The sequence below is a fragment of the Asterias amurensis genome, chromosome 15, assembly GCF_032118995.1.
Source record: "Asterias amurensis chromosome 15, ASM3211899v1".
NCBI lineage: Eukaryota > Metazoa > Echinodermata > Asteroidea > Forcipulatida > Asteriidae > Asterias > Asterias amurensis.
In genome coordinates this window covers 9613762-9639705 of record NC_092662.1, presented here as the reverse complement: position 1 = coordinate 9639705, position 25944 = coordinate 9613762, and the positions used below count along the sequence as shown (strand labels likewise).

Sequence of the window (25944 nt, the reverse complement as noted above, 5' to 3'; positions counted from 1 at the left end):
CACATTTGGTTTTTTTTAATTCAACTCTATGTTTCTTTGCTTGCTGAACAAAACCCTTCATGCTCAAAGGTCTTAGAAAATTAAAATGCAATTGTTCAGTACGTACAATATATAACCCCCTCTGTCTTCAATTGCTGTAAATTTGTTGTTGAAAGTTTATTTTGCACACTTCAATGGTAGTGACAAACAGATAAAACAAATGTTTGTTTTCTGATATGTTTATGTCAGACTTATTATGATTGCAAATAATTTCTTTGTGATGTTAAACTTTATATTACATTGAATACCTGTGTTTGGTTTCCAAATTCCGGTTGCAATGTGCTCATGAACATTTTACATTATTCTGAGTGCATGTTAACTTAATACACGAAAGATTTTCCTTCATTTTTTTAATACCATCTTCATTGCATAATCAGTTGATATCTCACACACAAAAATGTTTGTTTATAGGGAAGACTGTATGAAGAACTGTAGGTAAATAATGAGACAAAATTTAGCCGAAAATAATGTATTCAATGTATGCACCATCTTGAGAAAAATTTAAATGCATGTACATAAAAAGGTCCCTCCAGCAATCAGTTTCTGCTGAATATCCATTTAAAGATTTATTTGACACAATTATCGTAGTATCAGACACGTGTTTAAGCACAATTTATTTTCTCTATTTGAGTGTCTTGTAGCCAGTCCATGTACATGAAAACTACTATTTTTATTCGTTGTAAGCAAAATTGTATGCAAAATAAATTTGACGCTTCATTCTTAGTGCAGCCTTTCAAGTTGAAATTTTGTTTGGTCTTAAATCTATTTAAGGATTTGGTTTGCTTTAGGCTCATCTAGCTCTGAGCACGGAGCTATCAATGACATTTTAATAACACTTTTTATTTAAAATAATATTTATATATTCTCATAACGTTCAGATTTCTTTTGTGAACACTATTTGAAGATTCTTATAATATTCTTATAAGATTCTATAAGACTGCTCTTAGCAGCTCAATACATGCAGGTTCTTATAAAATTTGAATAAGATTCTTCTAATATAAGATTCTTATGAGAGTATTTCGTACAGGCCCCATGGGAACCTACATGGGACCCCCATGGGATCCTACGTTGGACCCCATGGGATCCTACATGGGATCCCATGGGATCCTACATGGGACCCCGTGGGATCCTACATGGGACCCTGTGGGATCCTACATGGGACCCCGTGGGATCCTACATGGGACCCCGTGGGATCCTACATGGGACCCCGTGGGATCCTACATGGGACCCCGTGGGATCCTCCATGGGACCCCATGGGATCCTCCATGGGACCCCATGGGATCCTCCATGGGACCCCATGGGATCCTCCATGGGACCCAATGAGATCCTCCATGGGATCCCATGGGATCCTCCATGGGACCAATGGGATCCTCCATGGGATACCATGGGATCCTACATGGGACCCCGTGGGATCCTACATGGGGTCCCATGGGATCCTACATGGGACCCCATGGGATCCTACATGGGACCCCATGGGATTCTACATGGGACCCAATGGGATCCTCCATGGGATCCCATGGGATCCTACATGGGACCCCATGGGATCCTACATGGGACCCATGGGGTTCCTCCATGGGATCCCATGGGATCCTACATGGGACCCCATGGGATCCTACATGGGACCCATGGGGTTCCTACATGGGATCCCATGGGGATTCTCCATGGGACCCATGGGGTTCCTACATGGGATCCCATGGGGATTCTCCATGGGATCCCATGGAGGATCCCATGGGGATTCTCCATGGGATCCCATGGGGTTCCTACATGGGATCCCATGGGGTTCCTTCATGGGATACCCATACGATTTCCCATGGGATACCCATACAATTTCCCATGACAATTCACCATGGGTTTCCCATGCCCAATGTTTCCCATGCCCAATTCACCATGGGAATCCCATGGGAAAATTTCCCATGGGATTCTCATGGGACATTTCTGTAAGGGATATTGTAAGACATACATTGTACATGGACAGGAAGTAATGAATACTTAGGTACGTTTGACAATGCATGATAGAAATGAAGAGTGAAGCTGATGCTGTTAATAAAAGCTATGCAAATGAAAATGTACATATTTTCCACAAACTCTAGTACAATAATGACATCTTTGAACTACTTTTTGCACATGAGGTGTCATTAATTTTCAGAGTTATGGGTCAGATTGAATAAATTCAAAACATTGTGAGATGACAAAGCTGTGTCAAAGTATGTGTCAATTTCAATCACACAGTCTTTATAGTTGTAGCTTCATATTCTTTTTCAAAGTTGATCATGCATTTGACAAACAGGTAACACCACCCTATACTTAACTTATGCATGAGGTTACATAAGCCTGTAGATTTATGGGAACATTACATACAGTACATGTTTGTATGAGGTCAATCTAGCCTCAAAATGTAATCCCCATACTTTGCTGTATCTGATTATCCCTTCAATTATTCACAGCTTTTAGTCAAGTACTTGTCAAGTGGGAAGAATAAAAATATAATGAATCAAGTTCTTCACATAAAATCTTGCTTGGGAAACAAAACCACAAAACAGTTGATTGATTTTAATATTTAAAGATGATTTTACTCCAGAAACTTTGGTGTCACAGATGATCAATATACTTTTTTTCACCAAAACAATCTTGCCGTCAACCATTTAAGATAACAAATTTTGCACTTTTTTCAAATCCCCAAATAATGTAGACATTAATTGCATCTTACATATTGTTTGAGTCATGGGCGTCAATCTGTCTTGAAAAGGGGGGGGGGGGGACATCAGAAGTCGAAACATTTACGGCGTGGGGGTCCGGGAAAATTTAAGGTCATAGATGCTCTCTGGTGCAATCTACACTGTAAAAAAAAAATCGTATTTTTACGGTTTTTTCCTGGCAGTTTGGACGCCAGTACTTTCCCATTATAATACACTTTGCGACCAATTCGCAAAGGGTCCCAATCCCTCACTTTGCGAACGGTAAATTTCCAATCCGCAAAGGTTCCCACTTCTCGGCGATTTGCCAAAGAAGGTACCAGACTAATTACAATTATTATAATTATAAATGCACTCATTGACTGGAGAAAACTCCGGGTCAATGAGGTTCCCACTTCCAGCGAGTTGCCAAGAAGGTACCAAATTAATCTACTTCTTTATATACAATCACATCATTTTATTACCACCATATTTATCCATATTAATTCACATAAATTAATTTACCACTTCCTCACAGGCTACAATGCCTATTAGCTTCTTGTTTATAGGAACAACCTAAACTTACCGCCAAAGCAAATTTTGATATAAAAATTTGCCCAAACACCCCCCCCCCCTTTTTTTTTTTTTTTTTTTTTTTTAAACAAAACTTTCTCCGCGTGTCAACCCGTCTGATAAATTTTGATGGAACCAAATGAATCATGTCTTGCCAGTACGCACCTTCCGGGAAGGGTTAATGAGATGGGGGTGTCTTATAACAGGTGCGTTTTGCATCTCCCGAAGTATCTTCTTTGCATACATATTTAAATCCCAAGTGCAGCGTTTTTCTGCCCTCCTTTAACTTTACCTTGATACTTCACCCTTAACAAAATGTCTGACCAAATTAACCGTGTGTTGGGTAGGATGTTCCTAATTACCTTTAGGCTCTCTTTACCCTATGTCTACTCTGTCCCGAACTTTCCTTCAAGATATCTTTGGTCCCTAGATATAACACTATTGTCGTCGGGACCTCGCCTTTTGCCAGGTATCTCCTGAGCCTAGTACCAGCCGTCCAGGCGTGCCCCAGACACGTCTTTCCATGTCACTGTACCACCACTGTGTCGCTGCTGTGGCGAATGATACTGTCCCGGTATCCACGTTCTTGCTTCGGGTTGATGAACATCTTTAGGCTCCCTGTTACCCTATGTCTTATCTGTCCCGAATTTTCCTTCACGATATCTTTGGTCCTTATATGTAACACTATTGTCGTCGGGACCTTGTCTTTTGCCAGGAGTCTCCTGAGCCTAGTCCCAGCCGTCCAGGCGTGCCCCAGACACGCCTTTCCATGTCACTGTACCTCCACCGTGCCGCTGCTGTGGCGAATGATACTGTCCCGGTACCCACGTTCTTGCATCGGATTGATGAACATCTTTAGGCTCCCTTTTACCTTATGTGTCATCTGTCCCGAATTTTCCTTCAAGATATCTTTGGTCCTTAGATGTAACACTATTGTCGTCGGGACCTCGCCTTTTGCCGTATCTCCTGAGCCTAGTCCCAGCCGTCCAGGCGTGCCCCAGACACGCCTTTCCATGTCACTGTACCACCACTGTGCCGCTGCTGTGGCGAATGATACTGTCCCCGATAAACATCTGTATAAAAACAAATTCAAAGAAAAACAGCCTGGGTAATCTGTTCTGACCAATATTTTATCTTGTCAAAGTCTTGTATGTAGTTGAAAATGTTGTACACAATTTGTTAACAACCAACTCAACATTCACCAATCTTGTAAATTATTATTTATCTTAAACGGCAATATGCTAATTAAAGAAGCGGTTGTCTACACTGCTTATTTATGACCTTGCTACAAGCTACCCCTTTTTAGACAATTGAAAACATTAAGTCTGGCCTAATGTAGGATTCAAGTGCTCCAGACTTCCATCTCCCCATACTTTTGATTTGTTCCTCCCGAACCCCAAACATATCCTGCAACTATGAACTGAAAAGGGTGTGGGGTTTACCTGAAGGCCTTAATCCCTACTTTAAGATGTGATTAACTTGTCTGGCTGACATAGGGTCCCCCCTCAATGTACAAACGGTGAAGTATTGGCATTCCTGTCAATAGAAATGATTGAACTTTACCCACTTGATCCGTTTTTGAATATCTTAGAAACACTTGCAAATTCCCTTCCTGATTAAAGGAAATATCACCAATACGCAACGCCCGGGAATTTGCCATCGTGAGTTGTAAACTCACTCACCCTCAGAATAACCGAAAAGGGCAACCAAGAATGCTGCTTTTAACAGCAGAGCTTCATATGCTGATTATACTTTAAACATTAACTATGCTACTTTAATAAAGGTCATATAGGTCAAATATGGTATGTCTGCAAGCTATGCTGCAACCGGATGAAGATGTCTGCAAGCTATGCTGCAACCGGAGCAACTGATTCCTTTTTAATCATTCATCTTCTCTTTTCATCTTCACACTCTTCTACGTTTGCATCGAACATTTTTGTCTTCACTGTTATTACACCCTGTAATTGAACCTATTTTTAATCATGCATCTTGTCATTTCATGTGTATGCTCTGTTACATTTTAATCCAACATTATAATGGGTTACTTTTTGTAAACACTTTACGAATTGTTATCTTCACTGCCAATAATTACACCCTGTAACTTGAATACCCGGATCACTCGATCATTTTTAATCATGCGTCTTCTCATCTCATGTACATACTCTGTACGTTTAGTCCCACATTATAATGTTTGTTACTTTTTGTAACGACCGAATTTTCGTCTTCACTGACAATAATTACACCCTGTAACTTGAATAACCGGATCAACTGATAATTTTTAATCATGCGCCTTTGTTGTTCAAATACGTAAGCTTTACGGTTTAGCCCGCCTCCATTGTTCGTTACACTTTGTACCAACGCTTTCAGATTCAAGCTAGTACTGACCTCCCTGCTAAGCTATGGTAGCTGCTACTGTTACCGATGATACTTAAACTATATAACGACTAAAAAAAGACTAAATTAACAAAGCTTTAATGTGTATATTGATAGCATAGCCAGATAAGCCTTACCCTGGGTACCGCACCCAGTCCTATTCAATGTTCCCGCCAAACCATTGAACCGTGTAACTCTTTATACTTAACAAGTATAAAGCAGATTTATTCTAATTCGCCTCAGGACCCAACCGAATAATTCCATATTTTGCAGACTGGCGGTAAAAACTAACCAGACTGCTCAGCACTGGAAATGTAATGGAACATCTTGAATCTTGCCGAGGGTCCAAGCGTCTACAATCCTCTTTCATCTTAGAAACAATGAAACTACCCGTGGGATCCTCCCATTTGTGCAATTTATGAACATATGAAATATAACTGCAAGCATAGAGAATTACACTGGATTCACCAACTCAAGACAGTCAAGCCCTTTGGACTAAACATAAACACTGGTGTTAAATAACTTCCCGTTACCCCCCACTTCACTTCTGCTTGAGAACTATAATGTTGTTTATATTCTGTAACTCAAGTATAAATTAATTTTTTAAAGTTGTCCTATATATTTGTTACTATAACTATGTCATGTAAGTAACCCCCCTTCTTTTTTCCACAGGTCCCTCATACCTATTTTTAATACCATAGTACTGTTGATCTTGCTTTTCTCTATTAATTGACCATTGTTAATTGCATCATGATGCAACTTGTTCTCTAATTCTACCCTTTCATGTTTCCCTGCATTGTTAACGAACAATGCATTTACTACTTTTACGGTCCAGTAATCCATCCTTTCATATGAAACCTCCTTTGTCCTCGCCACTCTACTCGTATTGGTTCATAGCCACCAATTGTTTCTGAAATAGAAACTTTGATTGGCTGTTATTTTCCCGCTTCTTTCTTTCCCGCTTCTTTCTTCCTTTAATCCATTTCCCCTCTCTTTTTCTATGAATGGATATGTATTTGTTTGTACTTGTTTTATGCCTCTGAACTAGGTCCGGTTTGGATCGAAAGCTAAGGCCATCTATACCACCCTATTCATTAAACATATGAAATACCAGATACGTATGTACAAATGGAAGAAGATGCAAAGGTCTTTAATTTTAATATTATGCAATAGGCTACCCCTTGATTTATGGAAGCTGGCCATTTAGTGCCTAATAATGATCAATCATTCCGAAAGGTCATAATGAAACTTGGTATTGCCCTTCTATTCTTTATGTACCCTTTGTTCTAGAGCTTGATTAACACATGGTGCTGTGACGTGCAATGCCCATAATTCATCGCCAATTATGCCCATGATCTAACTGGTGTTAATTGCTGCCTCATTCTAAAAGTGCGCCATCCCCCCTTATTGGACGAGCTGCTGCTCTCTGTGCGTACGATCTGACACTATTTCAATAATTCTATGTGTTCTATGGAGATGAGCTCGCAAATACACTGCTACATAAGTCAAAAAATGCAGAGGTCCATGTAATGTATAGAAGTAATTGGACGCCTGTGTTTATTATCTTTCCATATTATAAAACCCCCCTCGTTTACAGCCAGCAAGAATTATTGTGTCTTAACCGCTATTTGTACTATTATAGGGTCACTCTGCTTTATAAGATCACAGCGAAATCCACAAACTCGCTATGAATAATCTTAAAAATTTTAAGGTTAGCGGTAGGCCCTCGCCCAATTCGCTACAAACCGATATCAATGGATTAAAGGGAGTTGATGGTTAATTCATATGCTGCATGTTATCCGCCATCGGTATGCTTCAAGAGCCCGCTGTGCAATCAATGGACCCCAACATGCTACTGCTCCCTACTGTACTTATTTTGCACCCTGCATTTGAAAGTTGGGCACCACCCAGTTCTATTGAAGATGATGTCCCTCCTAACCTACTACATGCCCCATCCATGTTATGTATGGAATACCCTGAATATTGACTAGAGTTTGCCAAGTTGTACACTAAACTACTAGGCTTACTTATTCCTGATTGGCCTGACTGACACAAGCTCTGACTAACTTTCATATTAAACGGCAAGCTGCCATAAAAAATTGTGATAGTCCGCCCTTTCTTGTCCTTGTGTACCTGTACTCATGCTTTGAGAATGTTGGTCCGTTATACCCCGAGTTACGTGTAAAGGCCATGAAATATCCCGACTATTAATCTGTGGGATGTTCGCAATTATTGGCCCTTTATACATACTAGATGTTTGAAACCTTTCCGTATTCACGGTACTCGTGTTACCTACTAGCGTTCGTGTTGGGGCTGTACTTGCCCCAGCATTAGGTCTGAAAATGTAGCGACTCACCCGATTGGCCCAGCTAGTAAGCCATCGGCTTCACCACTCTCTGTAGCCGCCCATCTTCGCCCTCCTCATCAGGTATCACTTGGATTTCTTCGATGCGGTTCCCACTTCCAGCGAGTTGCCAAGAAGGTACCGAATTTTGCGAAACTATACAATCTATCTTAACTCCTCGGTGGCAGAATATTCAATGACGGTTCCCAGAAAGACAAGCACCCTTTCCCCAAATGCATTGTAGTAGGCCAGCCAAAGTGTGAAATTACACTTTGGACGGCATAGTTTGTTAATGGCTGGCATCCATGCTAGATGTATGGATCATGGGCTCGGGAAGACGATTAGGGTGGATGCCCAGCTTGTTTTTGAATTTTAAGGTCATTTTGGGGTAAAAAGGTCAAAAAAGGTCAAAAATCAATATTTTCAAAATTTGTGTCAAATTTATTTACATTTGATAGATCTATCCATAAAATGTATTTTTAACTTTATGTTGATACTACAAACCTATGTAATTAACGTATAAACTTTGACCTTGTGCACAAATGTATAGCAAAACAAAGTGTAAAAGTGTGATTATCTTGAAAAGGGTACATTTTGAGTACACCATTTGTTTTTGCACTCCCCATCCTCATTGGTGCATATATTGGTTTCAAACAACTTTTTTTGAAATGTAAATATACCCAGGCAGTTTTTGAGAAAAAAAAAATTCAAATACCACCTTCATGTGGGGGTCTTAACGACTCATTTTAAGGTCAAAATTTCAAATAAGGCAAAAATTTTGCATTTTTGAAATTTTCACAAAATTTGACCCCAAGTGATAGATCTATCAATAAAATGTATTTGTACGTTAAGGTTAATATGATAAACGTATGTAATTAACAGATAAACTTTGACCTTGTACACAAACGTATAGAAAAGCAAAACGTAAAAGTGTGATTATCTTGAAAAGTGTACATTTTTAGTATACCAGCATTTTTTGCACTCCCCAGCTCATTGGTGCATATTATATGTTTCAAACAACTTTTTTGGGAAAGGTTAATGTACCCAGGCAGTTTAAAAAAAAAAAAAAAAAACATCAAATACCACCTTCGTGTAAGGTCATTTTGAGGTCAAAAAGTGCCAAAAATGTCAAAATTTAATTTTTTTGAATTTCTGCGCCTAATTTTACCCCAGGCGGCAGATCTATCCATTTAATATAGTTTCATCATGAAATTGACATGCCAAGTCTGTGAAATTATGAGTTAATCTTTTGTCTTGTACACAAACGTGTAGGAAAATTTAATCTTAAATTGTAATTTTCTCAAAAAGTGCGTATCTTGAGCATAATACGGTGTTTTGCACTTCCTATCCCAGCAATGCATATAATTGTTTGAAAACAACTTTTTTTTTGAAAGGTCAATATACCAAGGCATTAAAAAAAATCATATCAAACTTTCTTATGTGGTAAAATGAAACAAAAAGGTACTTGTATGCTATTCACGTAGAACAGTTTGACATAGTTTTACAGTTTGACTTGGTGCCCTTTGATTTGCACCCTAATAAAACTAGCTCAAATCAAGCATCTGAGATAGGGGTAGTCTTCCAGGTAACCCCACTCTTTCTTTTAAGCTCATGTGTGTCTGTGTCAGTGTGAGAGATGAGACGTCCATGTATTCCTAGTTTATGCTGTGTGAAGTTTCAGTGCATCTCTTGTTGGCGGTAACATCTCCAGACACTTATTCGCCTTATTTACCAAAGAGTTGGAGCCTGACAAGGTTGATGATTTTATACCAAGGTGCACAAGTTAGTGTTACCAAACTGCTCAATGAGAGCAAGTTTATTACGGCCGATTCCCTTGACACATATTAACTTTGCTTTTCGGAGACTTTCTTTTACCAATGGTTATGTAGGAGAGGCTGTGTCGCATCATTTAAGAGCATGTAAGCTGCCTTACAGGTTGGCAAGTCTCTCAGTTACTGCACGTATCGGGTAATTAATGTGCATATATTTCCAAGTTTCTGACGCTTTTGTTGAACACACAAAAGTGACATTTCTCCACCTGCAAATCACTCTTATCCTTCATTGACTGCCTCTATGCATGGAGCATCAACCGGGTGTCAGCCTGCTAAGGTGTCCTCAAAACGTCATCTCTCCTAAAGGACCATGGCTTCCGTAACATAAAGGAACCCCGCCTGTACTATTCCTCATCTTTCCAGTAGACCCTTGCCCTTTCTACAAAAACGTCTGACAAGAACTTGAGATTAGGTTTGTTCAATAGCCCATACCTGACGTGTAGGAGTGGAACCCCGGTCTATCGATGAACTTTCGAATTGGCTTTTTCTTTCTCATTCTCTTTGACTGTGTCACTGCCTTGGTGGAGCCCTCTCCAATCTAGCGATCAAGACCAGGTTGTAGGTTCCAGTGGCAGCATTGAGCAATTGTTGCAGTAACTTTTGATAGGCTTTTGTACCGTACATAATTCATTTGTTTGAAACATTTGCATTGTACAGGTCAGAGAAAGTTTTTGCGCAATATTTTCTTCAGGGCGTCACTAAAACCATCAGTTTCTTGAAGCAGACGGTGCTTCCAGATGGTTATTATATACTGCGTTCCATGATCTGGAGTTGTTAGAAGATCACTTTACCACATCAACTGGTGCAATGTCTTTTGTTGTCAAAGATACCAGTGGTACCTCTCTCACAATATCAGAGTCTGTGTCATCGTCTTCGCAAAGGAGTGGGTTAAGTCGGAACACATCAAATCTTACTGTTTGTTATGAAAGTTTCTAAACATCATCAACATCTCTGTCTTCTTGAGGAGTTTAATATCTGCCAGATGAACACATCCCTATCGATCAAAGTTACTGTGATCATAGATGATGGGGACGGCAGCATTACGGAAAAAACTCCCAGATTGGTGATCAAGTATCTGTCTCTCCGAGTCCTGGATCTCAATCTCCACCATCACAATGTAATGAGACCACAGATGGGAGTTTGGATTTCTAGAGTGCTTGTTGAATTTGTTTAAGCAGACGTAGTCCTCCCTTGAAAAAGATTTAAATCTCAAACTTTGGACTTTCCCGTTTAAGTTCATTTCTTCCTGATGTGTATAGTGGCCAGGCAACTGTGATGGTGGTATGTTTCTGACCTGTGTTATGTCCACAAACTGATTGATCAAAGTGATGAGATTGTCATTGCTGTCTGCTAGTGCTTGAAGAGTTGTGAGAATTCTTTCATCAAAGAAACTTGGCATAAAAGTGTGTCAAGCTGTAGTGGTTTTGGTGTGCCTGGTTACATGTAGCTCTGGAGTTAGCTTTGACTAATGGCACTCCAGATAAGAAAGTATACAATGTATCACTGCACGATACCCCCTACCCCCATTGTAGCTACAATGTATAGGCCTACCTAGGAAAAAAAACAACATTTTGCTGCAAAAAGAATGTTCAACTTTGTTAATTCACTAATAAAAGTTGTGTATTTAACTGCGTACATGTACTTGAGTGTGAAAATAACTTTGATACAAACATGCATTTTTTGAGCACGTCAAACTATACAACTACTATATCAAACTAATTGCATGAATCAGCATACGCATTTCTTGTTTCAATTTACCAATGAGGAAGGTGTAATATGAATTTAGTTTAAACTAAAAACTGCCTTGGTACATTGATCTTTCACAAAAAAAGTTGTTTTCAAACATTTATATGCATTGCTGGGATAGAAAGTGCAAAAACACTGTATTATGCTCAAGATACGCACTTTTTAAGAAAATTGCAATTTAAGATTTAATTTTCCTATACGTTTGTGTACAAGACAAAGGATTAACTCATAATTTCACAGACTTGGCATGTCATTTTGATGATGAAACTATTTTGTATGGATAGATCTGCCGCCTGGGGTAAAATTTGGCGAAATGTACACTTTTCAAGATAATCACACTTTTACGTTTTGCTTTTCTATACGTTTGTGTACAAGGTCAAAGTTTATTCGCTAATTACATACGTTTGGCATATCAACTATAACGTAAAAATACATTTTATGGATAGATCTATCACTTGGGGTCAAATTTTGTGAAAATTTAAAAAATGCTAATTTTTTGCCTTATTTGAAATTTTGACCTTAAAATGAGTCGTTAAGACCCCACATGAAGGTGGTATTTGAATTATTTTTTTTCTCAAAAACTGCCTGGGTATATTTACCTTTCAAAAAAAGTTGTTTGAAACCAATATATGCACCAATGAGGATGGGGAGTGCAAAAACAAATGGTGTACTCAAAATGTACCCTTTTCAAGATAATCACACTTTTACACTTTGTTTTGCTATACATTTGTGCACAAGGTCAAAGTTTATACGTGAATTACATAGGTTTGTAGTGTCAACATAAAGTTAAAAATACATTTTATGGATAGATCTATCAAATGTGAATAAATTTGACACAAATTTTAAAAATATTGATTTTTGACCTTTTTTGACCTTTTTACCCCAAAATGACCTTAAAATTCAAAATCAAGCTGGGCATCCACCCTAATCGTCTTCCCGAGCCCATGATCCATACATCTAGCATGGATGCCAGCCATTAACAAACTATGCCGTGGTTTTTTTTTCTAGAGCACTTTTTAAAGTTTGGCTGGTCTACTATTGCTTTGGTTGGTTGAAAAGAACAATGGAACCACGTCTGAATGCGCCCTGACAATCCCAATCGCTTATAGCCCCGACTGTGCAACCTGACTATAATTATGCATATTTCCTGGTGTTAAATCGGTTTACTGCGTTACGCATTAAACCCTAGAAAGGGCGTCATGTAATGGCTATTGGGTTGAAACATACACCTTTTGATGCTTTACCTTTACAGAATACAACTCTGGCAAAGGTCTGGTTTAAAAACATAATACCGATTATGTCACCAAATGTAAGAGCGGCCTCTAGCGGCAGATTAAAAACATCTCAAAATACACTTGTACTACATATAGATGTCTGTGGCATAGTTTATGATAATTGTTTCAAAATTGATATACATAATCTCCCTCATAATAGCAACTTATATGTGGAGTCTAGCTTGATGACGTCATCATGTGTCACGTGGTATTGCTTGGTGTATTAGTGTATTGTTAGTAAAGGACAATTTAACTTCTTGAACTCGGAATGACGTCATTGTGTTGTTTCCACAATTTTTGCAATTTTGATCATTTGTTACACATCTTGAGACGAAGCTAGTTGCAACATTTGTTTTTTACACCAGGCTTTTACTCCCGGAAACCGAACACCTAGAGTTTGTTCACAAACTCTCAATGTCTAGTTATAATTAGGGTTGCCTCATTTAAAACAAATGTTTGCATCTTTTAATTCTTTTAGTTTTTTTTTTCTGCTTTCCAGCATGGTGTGTAGGTGACCCGCACTATACAACCTTTGATAATTTGCAGTACACTTTTAATGGGAACGGAGAGTTCAGGCTGACACTTATCTCACCACGAATTTTGGAATTGGCAGCTCGTGCAGAACGAGGCGAAGTAGTGACCAATCCAGATGCATTAGCTACTTATTTCACTTATTTTGGTATGAGACATCTTCAAAGCGGAAAAAGTGTAAGTCTTCACTGATTTTTAATGAGTTTTTAGCTCAATCCCTCATTGTAACCTAGACCTTATTACAATTAAAGTAGTTAAAGTCCACTCTCACTTAGTGTCACAGCTCCCCGCAGGGCAACTATGACCGAAAGACAATCTAGGCAAACTCAAATAATAACAGACAAGTGACAACAGAGTTACATATTTACAATAAATAATTACAAGTTTAATAAATACACTTCTCTCCAACCTTCACTAAGTTTGGTCTACATGTAACTCACAAATCAATATTATTAAATGAAATCCACATCATTGAATGATCTAAATACTTTTGTCACAACCTGTTCCAAAAGGCCTTCTCAAATTCAGAAAGGTTTTAAATAAAACAGACTGTGTCCAATTTCATCGGACACAAACCTAAATTCAATTAAAGGAAACTACATATTTGACTGGATAATGTATCAATCTCAGTTGAACAGTCACCTTGACTATATGGCACCTTTTATAATACACGAACTATGCCCTTGATCAATTCTTGGCAGTACTTAATATTTACAATTACAGAAATCCCAAAACCCACAGCTCTAGAGTGTTCACTGTTCTAAGCTGTGGTAAACGGTTTTTTTCACATACACAAAGGAAAAGCAATGTTCTGCTTTGAACTTGGGGCAGATTTTACTCCCCAAAATTATTTACAACTTCCTTCAAAAGAGGTGACACTGGCATTGATAAATACACACTTTTTATATTATAGGTTATTGATCACTCACTTAAGCTTTCCGCATAAATATATCTAACATTAGAGATTATACAATAATAAGTAAAGAAACGGCCCCACCGTATTATAGGCGTCCACTTTCCACTCCACCATTCCACAAAGATTAAAGCTAGAAAATCCCAGCTCCCACACAGTAAACTCAAATTAACGCGTTGTGGTTCCAGTCGCTGCGAAACCAGTCACAAAGTTCAAAGTTCACATCACAAAGTTCTCAAAGGTTGTTGCGCCCTCTGCTGCTCATGTAGCAACCAAATTCATTGGACCTGGAACGTCTTATATCATCGACCGACACTCAGTCTGGCGTTTCTTCTATGTTTCCATTAACACTCACACCCAGGGGTGAAAACCATCTATTTGTTGGGAAAAGTAAACCTCAATCTTCTTATAAATATGTCCAACAAAAGAATAATGAACTGCTCAAAGTTTTCCATGAATCTTCCATTAACTTTCTTACACACAAATTGATGAACATTTTCAAAGTCCAAAACACTAGACACGCTAGAGAATTAAATGAACATGCCTCTTGAATAAATGTAATAAGCATTGAACATAGCCATGACTTGCATTTTCCAAACCACATCGATTTAAAACTAAACTTCTTCTTGGAACGAGAAATAGCATCATGCACTTGATTTTAGTAAAGTTTGAAATGCAGTAAGCATGCAATAAAAATAAGAAATGTACTTACCGTTTCCATAATAGTGTAGCTCTTAAAGTTCAGCTCTCAGTACTGTTGTCCCCTCACTCCAACCAATTTGCCTTAAAATATATATAGCAGCCTGAAAATCTGCTGTGATTTTGGCAATGGGGCACAATCACATAGATTTGAGACTAACACCCAGTGCAATTTTCTGTCACTGGATCAACAAGGATCACATCCTCTCTCTATCTAAGACGCTGCTAGAATGACCTCCCTCTATCCAACACACAGCTAGCATACACTCACTCTCCTTGACCGCACCCATGTACTCAACAAACCTCAAAATTTCACCCATTCAAAACTTCATACTTGACCGGAACATAATGCCCTAAGGAATTCCTGGGGGGGGGGATGACTTACCACAGCAGACCTAAATAAGGCAAAGCATTTAAATATAACGAAGACACTGAATAACTACCTACTGGCCCTGCCTACTGATACATTATTCACGAGTAGGCCTGGGCGAATTATTCGAATATCCGGTTAATGGGGAATAGGTTTTCCTATCCGTAACCGCGAATGCCTTTTTTTTCTTAACCGGATATCCGCAGGGCGCGAATACCTATTTACAAACCGGATAATTCTGTAATTACAACCGAGTAACCGGATATTCTTTAATATCCGCGGACGTCGGGCGACAACTGATATGAATGTTTTGTCTGAATCCTTATGAAACTTCTATTAAGACAGCATAAAACAGCATACATTAAGTATTTAACTATGCTCACCTCCGTGAAGAGTTAAAACAATGACATTTCTGACGTACATGTAATTTGTTCAAAGATTACAAAAGTTTTCCTTCACGTAGAGTCAATCACGATCAAAAGAAAAAGCAAATCGCCATCTTTAAATTAGATCCGGTCATTTTTATGAATGAACCGAGTGACACTGTCTAAAACTAATATCAATCCGCCCAAAAGATCTCATTTCGAATAGTTGGCCAGCGGTATCCGAATAACAAAATTTCACTATTCGCCCACCAGCACTATTCACGAGATCAGCAAACTTCTACTAAACTCACAGCTACTGAGGAGGGAAATACTCTATTCACATGTCTCCATGAGGTTAAATTCTGACACTCAGATAAGCTTGGAAGTTAATAGTTCCGGGTTGATACAAGGTGTTTGCTTATCCTGAACACCTTGCTTTTCACAGTGTACATGTACTCTGTGAAATTTGGCTTCTCCATTTCACTCGGCTTTGCCTTATGAAATGGAATATTCCAGATTTTTGGCATGTTGTGGCTGAGCGGTCTAGTTCACTGGACCCAAGCTCTGGTGTTGTCAGCAGCAGAGTGTGGATTTAAATCCCTGTCATGTAACTTGTGCGATTGTGGCATGTTGTGGCTGAGCGATCTAGTTCACTGGACCCAAGCTTTGGTGTTGTCAGCAGCAGAGTGTGGGTTTGAATCCCTGTCATGTAACTTGTGCCTTTGTGGCATGTTGTGGCTGAGCGATCTAGTTCACTGGACCCAAGCTTTGGTGTTGTCAGCAGCAGAGTGTGGATTTGAATCCCTGTCATGTAACTTGTGCCTTTGTGGCATGTTGTGGCTGAGCGATCTAGTTCACTGGACCCAAGCTCTGGTGTTGTCAGCAGCAGAGTGTGGGTTTGAATCCCTGTTGTAGCATAGCGCCCTCTATTGACTTGTTGTCATACAGGTTTATTATTCAAAGGTTAAAGTTCAGAGGTGAATAAAGAACAAGGATCCATCTTGATTCACGTTGCAACTCAAACAATTACGTTTAATAGCTTCCATATTTCTCTACCTTGGTTTCGAAATATTATAATGGCGACGAGGATGGGATCTGTTTCAACTCAAAGCGTAATCATCATCTGTCGAGTGCTCTAATTTCAAGGATATCCCAACAAACAAAAGTGAGATTTCGGGACATTTTTCGGTCGCACTCCTGAACTGAATGCTGAACATTTATTCACAGTCACATCACACACGTGTTTATCTGGACACGTCGTAAGCTAATCGGCTAATCATGGCATCTAACATGCCAACCCTGGCTCCGTTCGACCCCTACAGTGAACCTACCGCTCTCAGTGTCAAATGGGAGAAATGGCTGAAACGTTTTGAAGGAGCTATGGTCGGATTCAACATCACTGGAGCTAAAAGAAAGCGAGCATTACTTCTACATTTCGGAGGTGAGCAACTTCAGACTGTTTTTGATACACTTTCTGACACGGGCGATGAGAATGATTATGAAAAGGCTCAAGAAGCTTTGACAACTCATTTCGTTCCAAAACAGAACCCTATATATGAGACCATCCTCTTCAGGCGCCTGACTCAGAATCCAGAGGAAAGTGTAGATCAGTTTTGCACTCGACTTCGAAAAGCTGCAGAGAAATGTGACCTCTCTGATCTCAATCGTGAACTGCTCACACAAATCATTACTGGATGCTCTTCAAAAAAACTTCGCCGACGAGCGCTTGAGAAGCTTTACACACTATCACAGTTGCTAGAGCTTGCTCGATCCCTTGAGTTGTCAGAAAAGAGGGCTGGCGACGTTGAAAATCACACCGAAAGCCATCAAACCGTTAACAAAATTTCAAAGCGACCGTCGAGTCAAACTCCCAGCAAGGGCAGATCTACCAATCGTGACAACGCAAACAAGCAGTGGAATGACAAGCCGAAACAATGCTTTTTCTGTGGGGGACAATACCCACATGATAAAGATTGCCCAGCCAAAGGAAAGGAATGCAGCTCCTGTGGTAAGCTCAACCATTTTTCGTCGGTTTGTCGGTCCTCTCAAAGCCAACAAAAACCATATAACAACAAGCCACGTACGGTCAGGAATGTAGATGAACACAATGCATCATCATCATCCGATGATGAGTACGTTTTTGCAATCGATTCAACCTTGCGAAAGCCACACGCAACCATTTCCACTGAAGGTTCTAAAGTGACTGTCATCGACTCTGGATGCCCCCGCAACCTCATCGACAAATCCACATTCAGTCGTATCTCACGCCACAAGTCACTAACTCTCAGGAAAACACACATACGCCTCTATCCATACGGCGTGAAAGAGCCACTGCCAATACTTGGTAGGTTTACAGCACTCCTTGAAACAGGAAACCACTTCATAACAACCAACGTTTTTGTTGTTGACAACCAAGCTGGATGTCTCCTTGGCCTCCAAACAGCCCAAGATTTAGGTCTTATTACCATCAATGATCCAGTTAACAACATCACTGATCATAACAATAATGACTTTGCCACTTCCTACCCAAACTTGTTTGCTCCACGCATTGGCAAACTAGCAGGAGTCCAGGTACAACTCCACATCAATGAATCTGTACCCCCTGTCGCTCAGACATCGCAAAGCACCTTTCCACCTGAGAAAACAAATTGAAAAACAACTGAAAGAACTTGAAGACCAAGACATCATCGAGGATGCAGTTGGTCCCACTCCATGGGTGTCCCCTATAATCGCAGTCCCAAAACCACACAGCCCTGACAGCATACACTTGTGTGTAGATATGAGAGCTGCAAACAAGGCAATAATTCGCGAACGCCACCCAACACCAACTATGGATGAGCTTATCGCTGAACTCAATGGATCACGAATATTCTCAAAATTGGGTTTCCGCTCAGGATACCATCAGCTTGAACTATCACCCGAAAGTTGGTATATAACAACATTTGCTACACATGTTGGACTCAAGCGATACAAAAGACTAAACTTTGGCATTTCATCCGCTAGTGAAGTCTTCCAAAACACAATTCGGCAAACCATCGAAGGTATACAAGGTGTACTCAATGTCTCAGACGACATTCTTATCCATGCCCCTACCATCGAGGAACATAACAAACGGCTCCACCTGCTTATGGAGCGTTTACAACTAAAGGGCCTAACTGTTAACAACGAGAAGTGTCAGTTCGCTCAGCCACATATTCACTTCTTTGGGCTCGTCTTCAGCGGCAAAGGTGTCTCCCCGGACCCCGTAAAGGTTGATGCTATCAAAAACGCTAGTGACCCACAAAGCCCGGCTGAGGTCCGCAGCTTACTCGGTATGGCAAGCTATAGTTCGCGCTTCATACCAAACCTGTCAACCATAACTGAACCCCTTCGAGTGCTGACAGAGAAAAACACAAAATTCGAATGGATTACAACACACTGCAATGCTCTTCAACTGCTTAAAGAATCACTCTCACAGGAAGCAGTTGGTGCATACTTTGACCCAACTAAAGATACTGCAATATGGGTTGATGCTAGTGCGGTTGGTCTTGGCGCAATGCTCACACAAACAAACAAACAAACACGGACAAAGTAAAGTGGTGAGTTATGGAAGTCGTGCGCTCACTCCAACTGAACAACGATATAGCCAAATCGAAAGAGAGGCACTAGGCATAGCTTGGGGTGTTACTCGCTTCCACATGTATGTATTTGGACAAAAATTCACAATCGTCACCGATCATAAACCACTTGTACCAATATTCTCAAAGCCACAGGCAAATACATCTCCAAGGATACAGAACTGGCTGTTAAAACTCCAGTCGTATGACATGTTTGTTATCCACTGTGCTGGGAAGGACAATCCAGCGGATTACATGTCAAGACATCCCATCGCAAACTCTGAATCCAACAACCTCTCTGTAGAAACTGAGGAGTTTGTCAACTTCATCGCACACCACTCCACCCCCAAAGCAATAACCCTTGAAGAAATCCGTCAAGAAACTGCCAAAGATCTATCACTCCAATCCTCCATCCAAGCATCCAAACTCAAATAAAACTACCCCGCCATATGGGCTGTTCGCGAGAACATCACAGTGACAGACTCCGGAATAATTTTGCGCGAGCAACGTATCGTCATCCCCTCCACTCTGCAACAGCGTGTTCTCAGTCTTGCCCACTCTGGTCACCAGGGAATATCAAAAACAAAGTCGCTACTCCGTGAGAAGGTGTGGTTCCCAAATATTGATCAGAAAGTTGAAGAACTTGTTAAGCACTGTCTCGCATGCCAATCTTCCACTCGAGAGCACAAACGCGAACCCTTGTCAATGACGGATCTTCCCGCATATCCATGGCAAAACGTCGGTGTTGATTTCTGTGGACCATTCATCTCCGGAGACTACCTTCTTGTGTGCATAGATGATTACTCCAGATTCCCATGTGTTGAAATCTTGCGCTCAACATCAGCTCGCGCTACGATTCCCATCCTTGACAAAATCTTTGCATCACATGGCATTCCCGAAGTCGTGAAAACCGATAATGGACCCCCATTCAACAGCGCAGAATTCAAAACCTTCTCAGAATATCTTGGTTTTCGCCATCGCAAAATAACTCCACACTGGCCTGAGGCAAATGGGCAGGCAGAAAATTTCATGAAAACGCTAAAAAAAGCTGTGCGCTGTGCTGAGGCAGAAGGTAAGCCATGGAAACAAGAACTTTGGACATTTCTCCGTGCATATCGCTCAACCCCGCACTGCAGCACAGGCACTGCTCCGGCGGCTGCACGCTTCGGCCGCAACACCAACACACTGATTCTGCAGATACACAACTCTTCTCACGACCAACAGCTCAACTTCCGCCAACGGGATGAGTTAGCAAAACAGAAAATGAAACAATATGCTGAGAAACGCCGTCACACAATACCATCGACTATTGCTGTTGGTGACACTGTTCTCGTCAAAAACTTTGACACGCTCCGCAAAACAACCCCTCCCTACCACCCTCGCCCTTATACGGTCACTGATAAAAAGGGCCCAATGATCACTGCTCAACATGATCACCATGTTGTAACTCGCAACGTCTCCCATTGCAAGAAATTCGTGGGAAAGGAGGAACCTACACGTACGCCATCAGTTGAACAAGAACAAGCCCCATCAGCGAACTCAAATAGACCCTCTCGCGTCAAACATGCTCCGATTCGGTTCAAAGACTATGTTTAACTCCCGAATAGTAAAGGACAACAAATAACAAAAAAATGACTCTGAACTGTTGTAGGATTCTGCTATGAAATTTTATTTCTTTTACATCTCTTGCCCTGCTAAGCCAAGCCGTAATCTTCATGAGCAAAACAAAGCAACTGGAGAACCTTCCTTTTTACATTTTCTTTGCCCTCAACCTTTTTCTTTTAACAACTTTAGAAAGTTTTGGTTATGCATTCTCCCAATTAATTTGGTTTAAATTTTTATCTAAAACAAAATCATTAACGTTTTCTATCTTGAAAAAGGGGAGAGATGTAGCATAGCGCCCTCTATTGACTTGTTGTCATACAGGTTTATTATTCAAAGGTTAAAGTTCAGAGGTGAATGAAGAACAAGGATCCATCTTGATTCACGTTGCAACTCAAACAACTACGTTTTATAGCTTCCATATTTCTCTACCTTTGTTTCGAAATATTATACCTGTCATGTAACTTGTGCCTTTGTGGCATGTTGTGGCTGAGCGATCTAGTTCACTGGACCCAAGCTTTGGTGTTGTCAGCAGCAGAGTGTGGGTTTGAATCCCTGTCATGGGTTTAAATCCCTGTCATGTAACTTGTGCCTATAATTTGTGGCGTGTTGTGGCTGAGCGGTCTAGTTGACATGCGGGTGATAGTGAGTGGAATACCGGAAAAATTAAGTATGTCTGCGTGTGCTTGACCTTCACACTGAACACTTTTTGGTAGTTTGTCAAAGACCAGTCTTCTCACTTGGTTAGCTCAACAAATGCACAAAATAACAAACTTGTGGACATTTGAAGGGTCTATGTATTTTTTGTAGGACACAAAACACAATGTCCACAGATTTACATTAAACTCGCACCGTTTGAAGATAATGATAGTAGAAAGCATACCTTAAAATATTATTTGCTGAGGTGCTGTAGTTTTTGAGAAATGAGTAAACAATGTCATGAAAACTCAAAAACTACAGCACCTAAGCAAATAATAGTTCAAGGTATGCTTTCTACTATAATTATCTTCAAACAGAGTAAGTTTAATGTTTATCTGTGGACATTGTGTTTTGTGTTGCAAAAAGTACCCAAATACTTTTAAACTCAATTGGTCGTCGAAGTTGCAAGATAAGAAAAAAAAAACCTTGTCACACGAAGTTGTGTGCTTTCAGATGCTTGATTTCAAGACCTCAAAATCTAATTCTGAGGTCTCAAATCATATCGATCAACATTTATTTCCATAGAACACAATTAATATATACAATTACAAACAATAGGATTTTACAGACTGAAAACTGTATGGAGGCATATGGCCCATTAAAGCAAAGCTTGTAGGCTGGGATACCTTTACAAAACAATAAAATAATATATAATAAATAATAAAACAATGCATATTAACAACATAATACATCAAAACGAGGCGGATAAACGAAACGCAAAAACAAACACCCCAACAAGACAAACAAGCAAACAAACAAACAAACACCTCCAACAAACCAACCAACCGACACCCCAACAAACAAACAAACAAACAATGCCAAATCCACAAGACAGCCACGACGAAAGAGTTAAACCAAGATAATGACAGAATCACAATTCTGTTACATAATGGGAGACAATGTGTATTTTGAAGGAGGCTTTGAATCGACCAATAGAGGACTGTGAGCGAATACGCCTATCAATTGAATTCCAGAGGCAGGGCCCATGATAGCGAAGAGTGTTCATTTAGAAAAATGTGCGTGGAAAAGGGATAAAGAGATCATTATTAGAGCGTGTGTTATATAAATAAAAGGTGCGTGTTGCTGACAGAGGGAAAGTAATTGGAGAAAGTGTGGGGCAGAAGATTTTTTGTGTATTTGAACAAGAAAATGCCTGATTGAAGTTTGTTGATATCCAAGAGTGTGAGTGTGTTCAAATTAGCAAACAAGGGCGCAGTATGGTCACGACAATGAGACTAAAGCCCGTTTCACACGAGCTTTCTAAACCATGGTCATTGGGAGTGAAATCACATTCCCGTTATATAATCACAAATTTGTGTCGTGTGAAATGAATCCGTGCGATGAAATCACCATGGACCCGCATAATAAACAACCGGGATCAAGACCCTCCAAAAATCGCAACCCTGTTTAGAATCGCCGAGATCACTCGTGTGAGACGACACACAGTGTACTTAATGTAAAGTTGTGAATATTACCAAGGTCCCTGGTGATCGCACAACAATTATGCATGCACAAACCATTGGGTTTCCTTTCCTTATGCACAAACTTTTAAGCAGTACCTGTCATTACCTGATGGAGAAAGGTCGTCTATTCCAGGTATCTGGAAAAAATGGTGTCGGCGTCACAAATTGAAAATTAGTTTATTTTATTGCTTTCCTCAAAAGTTTTTTTTCTATGACCAAGAAGCTTCCGATCAAGTAAGCCTTGAATCTGGCTTTTCCGCTTGCAATTTCAAACAAAATGCTTTCGGATACATTCATCTTTGGAGTTGGGACGCTGAGAAATCGTTTACTTGTTAACGTTTTGTCAATTTCCTTGACATCCCAGTGGCTGAACGTTGCAAAACACATAACGACACCGAGTGTTATTTTGATTGTAGCAAAAACAGGGGAAAAAACTGTAAACTTACGTGTGCAGATAGACTTGACAGTCATTCCTTTTATGTTCACAAAAGCATACACATCGCACGCACCGCACATTCAAAACACAAGTAGGACTGTTCTTTACTCTATAGAATTTGGTTGTGATCAATCGCTGTACATGTAAAGTACATGTACTTCGCTGCAATTTCTCCACACATGCATATTCTGGCGACGTCAACATCTAGCAAGGGATGAATCTGATCGAAAAGCACTCTGAACGTCTTTTAATGCATGCAATAATGATGGTGTGGCAGTGTGGTGTGGACGCAAACCCATTCGCTCATCCCCCAATTTTTTATTCAAATTCACACTGAACTCAGAGACTCGGTGAAAAATCCGGAAAATTCTTATGCCTGAAAAACACATTGGTGCGCCAAGAAAATGATCGGTGGTAACCTAAAGCAAATACATGACACTTAACGGGACACTAACAGAGCACCAGCGAACTGATAAACAACACACAGTGCGATCTCACATAAACAAGGGACGTCGGGAACGCAATGTGCGCGATCATGTGAATGTTGGTCATGAAATCGCAAACAACCTTTGTGACAGACAACTGGCGTGAAAAGGGCTGGAGTATTATTAATATTGATGGTGAAATTGTCATATGCTTTGCGAGTCCTGCTGAAAACATGTTTTTGGTTTTGCTCGAGTTTAGTGACAGCTTATTTGATCTAAACCAAGACGAGGCCAAACTTAGGGAGCGTCTCAAAAGTCGGAACGGTAGGAACGTTCTTTTTGGATCGCAAGAGTATCCCCGCCGCTTTACTTGGACCGGTCCTTTGGACCGCCAGAGCGATCTTTTGGATCGTTCCAAATGCGTGACCGCGTCTAATCTCATGTTAGAACGTTCCTAATGTCATGATGTTGCGATCCTGCGGGCATATGCCCGCAGGAACGTTCTTTTGCGCTAGGAACGTGCCCGACTTTTGAGAAGCTCCCTTAGTGGAAAGTGAAAAGCCAAATGGGAAAAACCTCCAGAAAAAAAGAATAAACATTATTTTGTTTTGTTTTTTTTGAGCAAAAGTTTATTTTTAACTATCTATTATTATTCAGGGTATTATTTGTTTTGGTCATGATACACTTGGAAACTGACTTATTATTTTTTAAAGGTGGGCTTTGAACTGGATGCAACTGGAACAAACTTCATAGTCAGGTTTGACAAGACCATCATATTAACTGAGGATCAAATAGAACAAGGTACATACATGTTTGTCAGTCATAATATTTGCTTCCACAAGTGATGCCTTCACCTGCATGACAGTGTAGAATATGGCTGGAGTGCATTTAATGCTACTTCTAGCCATCCATGATAATTATCTGCATTAGTCGTAGACATCCATGATAATCATCTGCATAGTCGTAGACATCCATGATAATTATCTGCATTAATCGTTGACATCCATGATAATCATCTGCATTAGTCGTAGACATCCATGATAATCATCTGCATTAGTCGTAGACATCCATGATAATCATCTGCATTAGTCGTTGACATCCATGATAATCATCAACATTAGTTGTAGACATCCATGATAATTATCTGCATTAATCGTTGACATCCATGATAATCATCTGCATTAGTTGTTGACATTCATGATAATCATCTGCATTAGTTGTAAACATCCATGATAATCATCTGCATAGTCGTAGATATCAATGATAATCATCTGCATTAGTCGTTGACATCCATGATAATCATCTGCATAGTCGTAGACATCAATGATAATCATCTGCATAGTCGTAGACATCAATGATAATCATCTGCATTAGTCGTAGACATCCATGATAATCATCTGCATTAGTCGTAGACATCCATGATAATCATCTGCATTAGGGTCATTCCGTGTCAAATCAACCAGTTTTCAGAAAAGTTCCCAGGTGACCCCCTCAGATTTTGATGAAACTTCACCAGAATGATTGGATGTGGCTCAAATGAACACATACAAAAAAGCTAAGTCATACTCCATGTCGTTTTCGAGATATGATCCATTGAAATTTGGTCATGGCGGCCATTTTGTACTCGCGCGAGACGCGAAAAGTGATTTTTGTGATAATTTCCGACTTTGAAAGCTCATAATTTAGTTCTTGTACCAGGTAGAGAGCTCAAATTTGGTATTCCTTATTACTTCTTACCAAATTTCATGAATCTGCACTCAATTTAAGAGTATCTCCTTTAATTTTCTAGTTATGGTCACCCAAAGTAGGCACTTTAATCAGCCAAAAGTGTTTTTTGTGATAATTGGGGTCACCCTGTGCCCACATGAGGGGGTCAAATGAAACCTATATTCCCCAGTTATTATCTATGGGTGCATGTCTTTACCCATAAGCAATTATAAGCTCACCAATGCATTCATTCAGAAATAGCATGGACCCAAAGTTGGTTCCAGC

General features: G+C 39.9%; 1 protein-coding gene across 1 annotated transcript in view; it reads left to right on the top strand.

Moving 5' to 3' along the window:
• LOC139948325 (uncharacterized) overlaps positions 1-25944 on the top strand; it is a 161774-nt gene that overhangs the window by 74832 nt on the left and 60998 nt on the right. Inside the window, exons 9-10 of the mRNA XM_071946451.1 lie at positions 13353-13561; positions 24666-24753. Of these exons, the coding sequence (XP_071802552.1) occupies positions 13353-13561; positions 24666-24753 (297 nt within the window). The remainder of the gene's footprint in view (positions 1-13352; positions 13562-24665; positions 24754-25944) is intronic.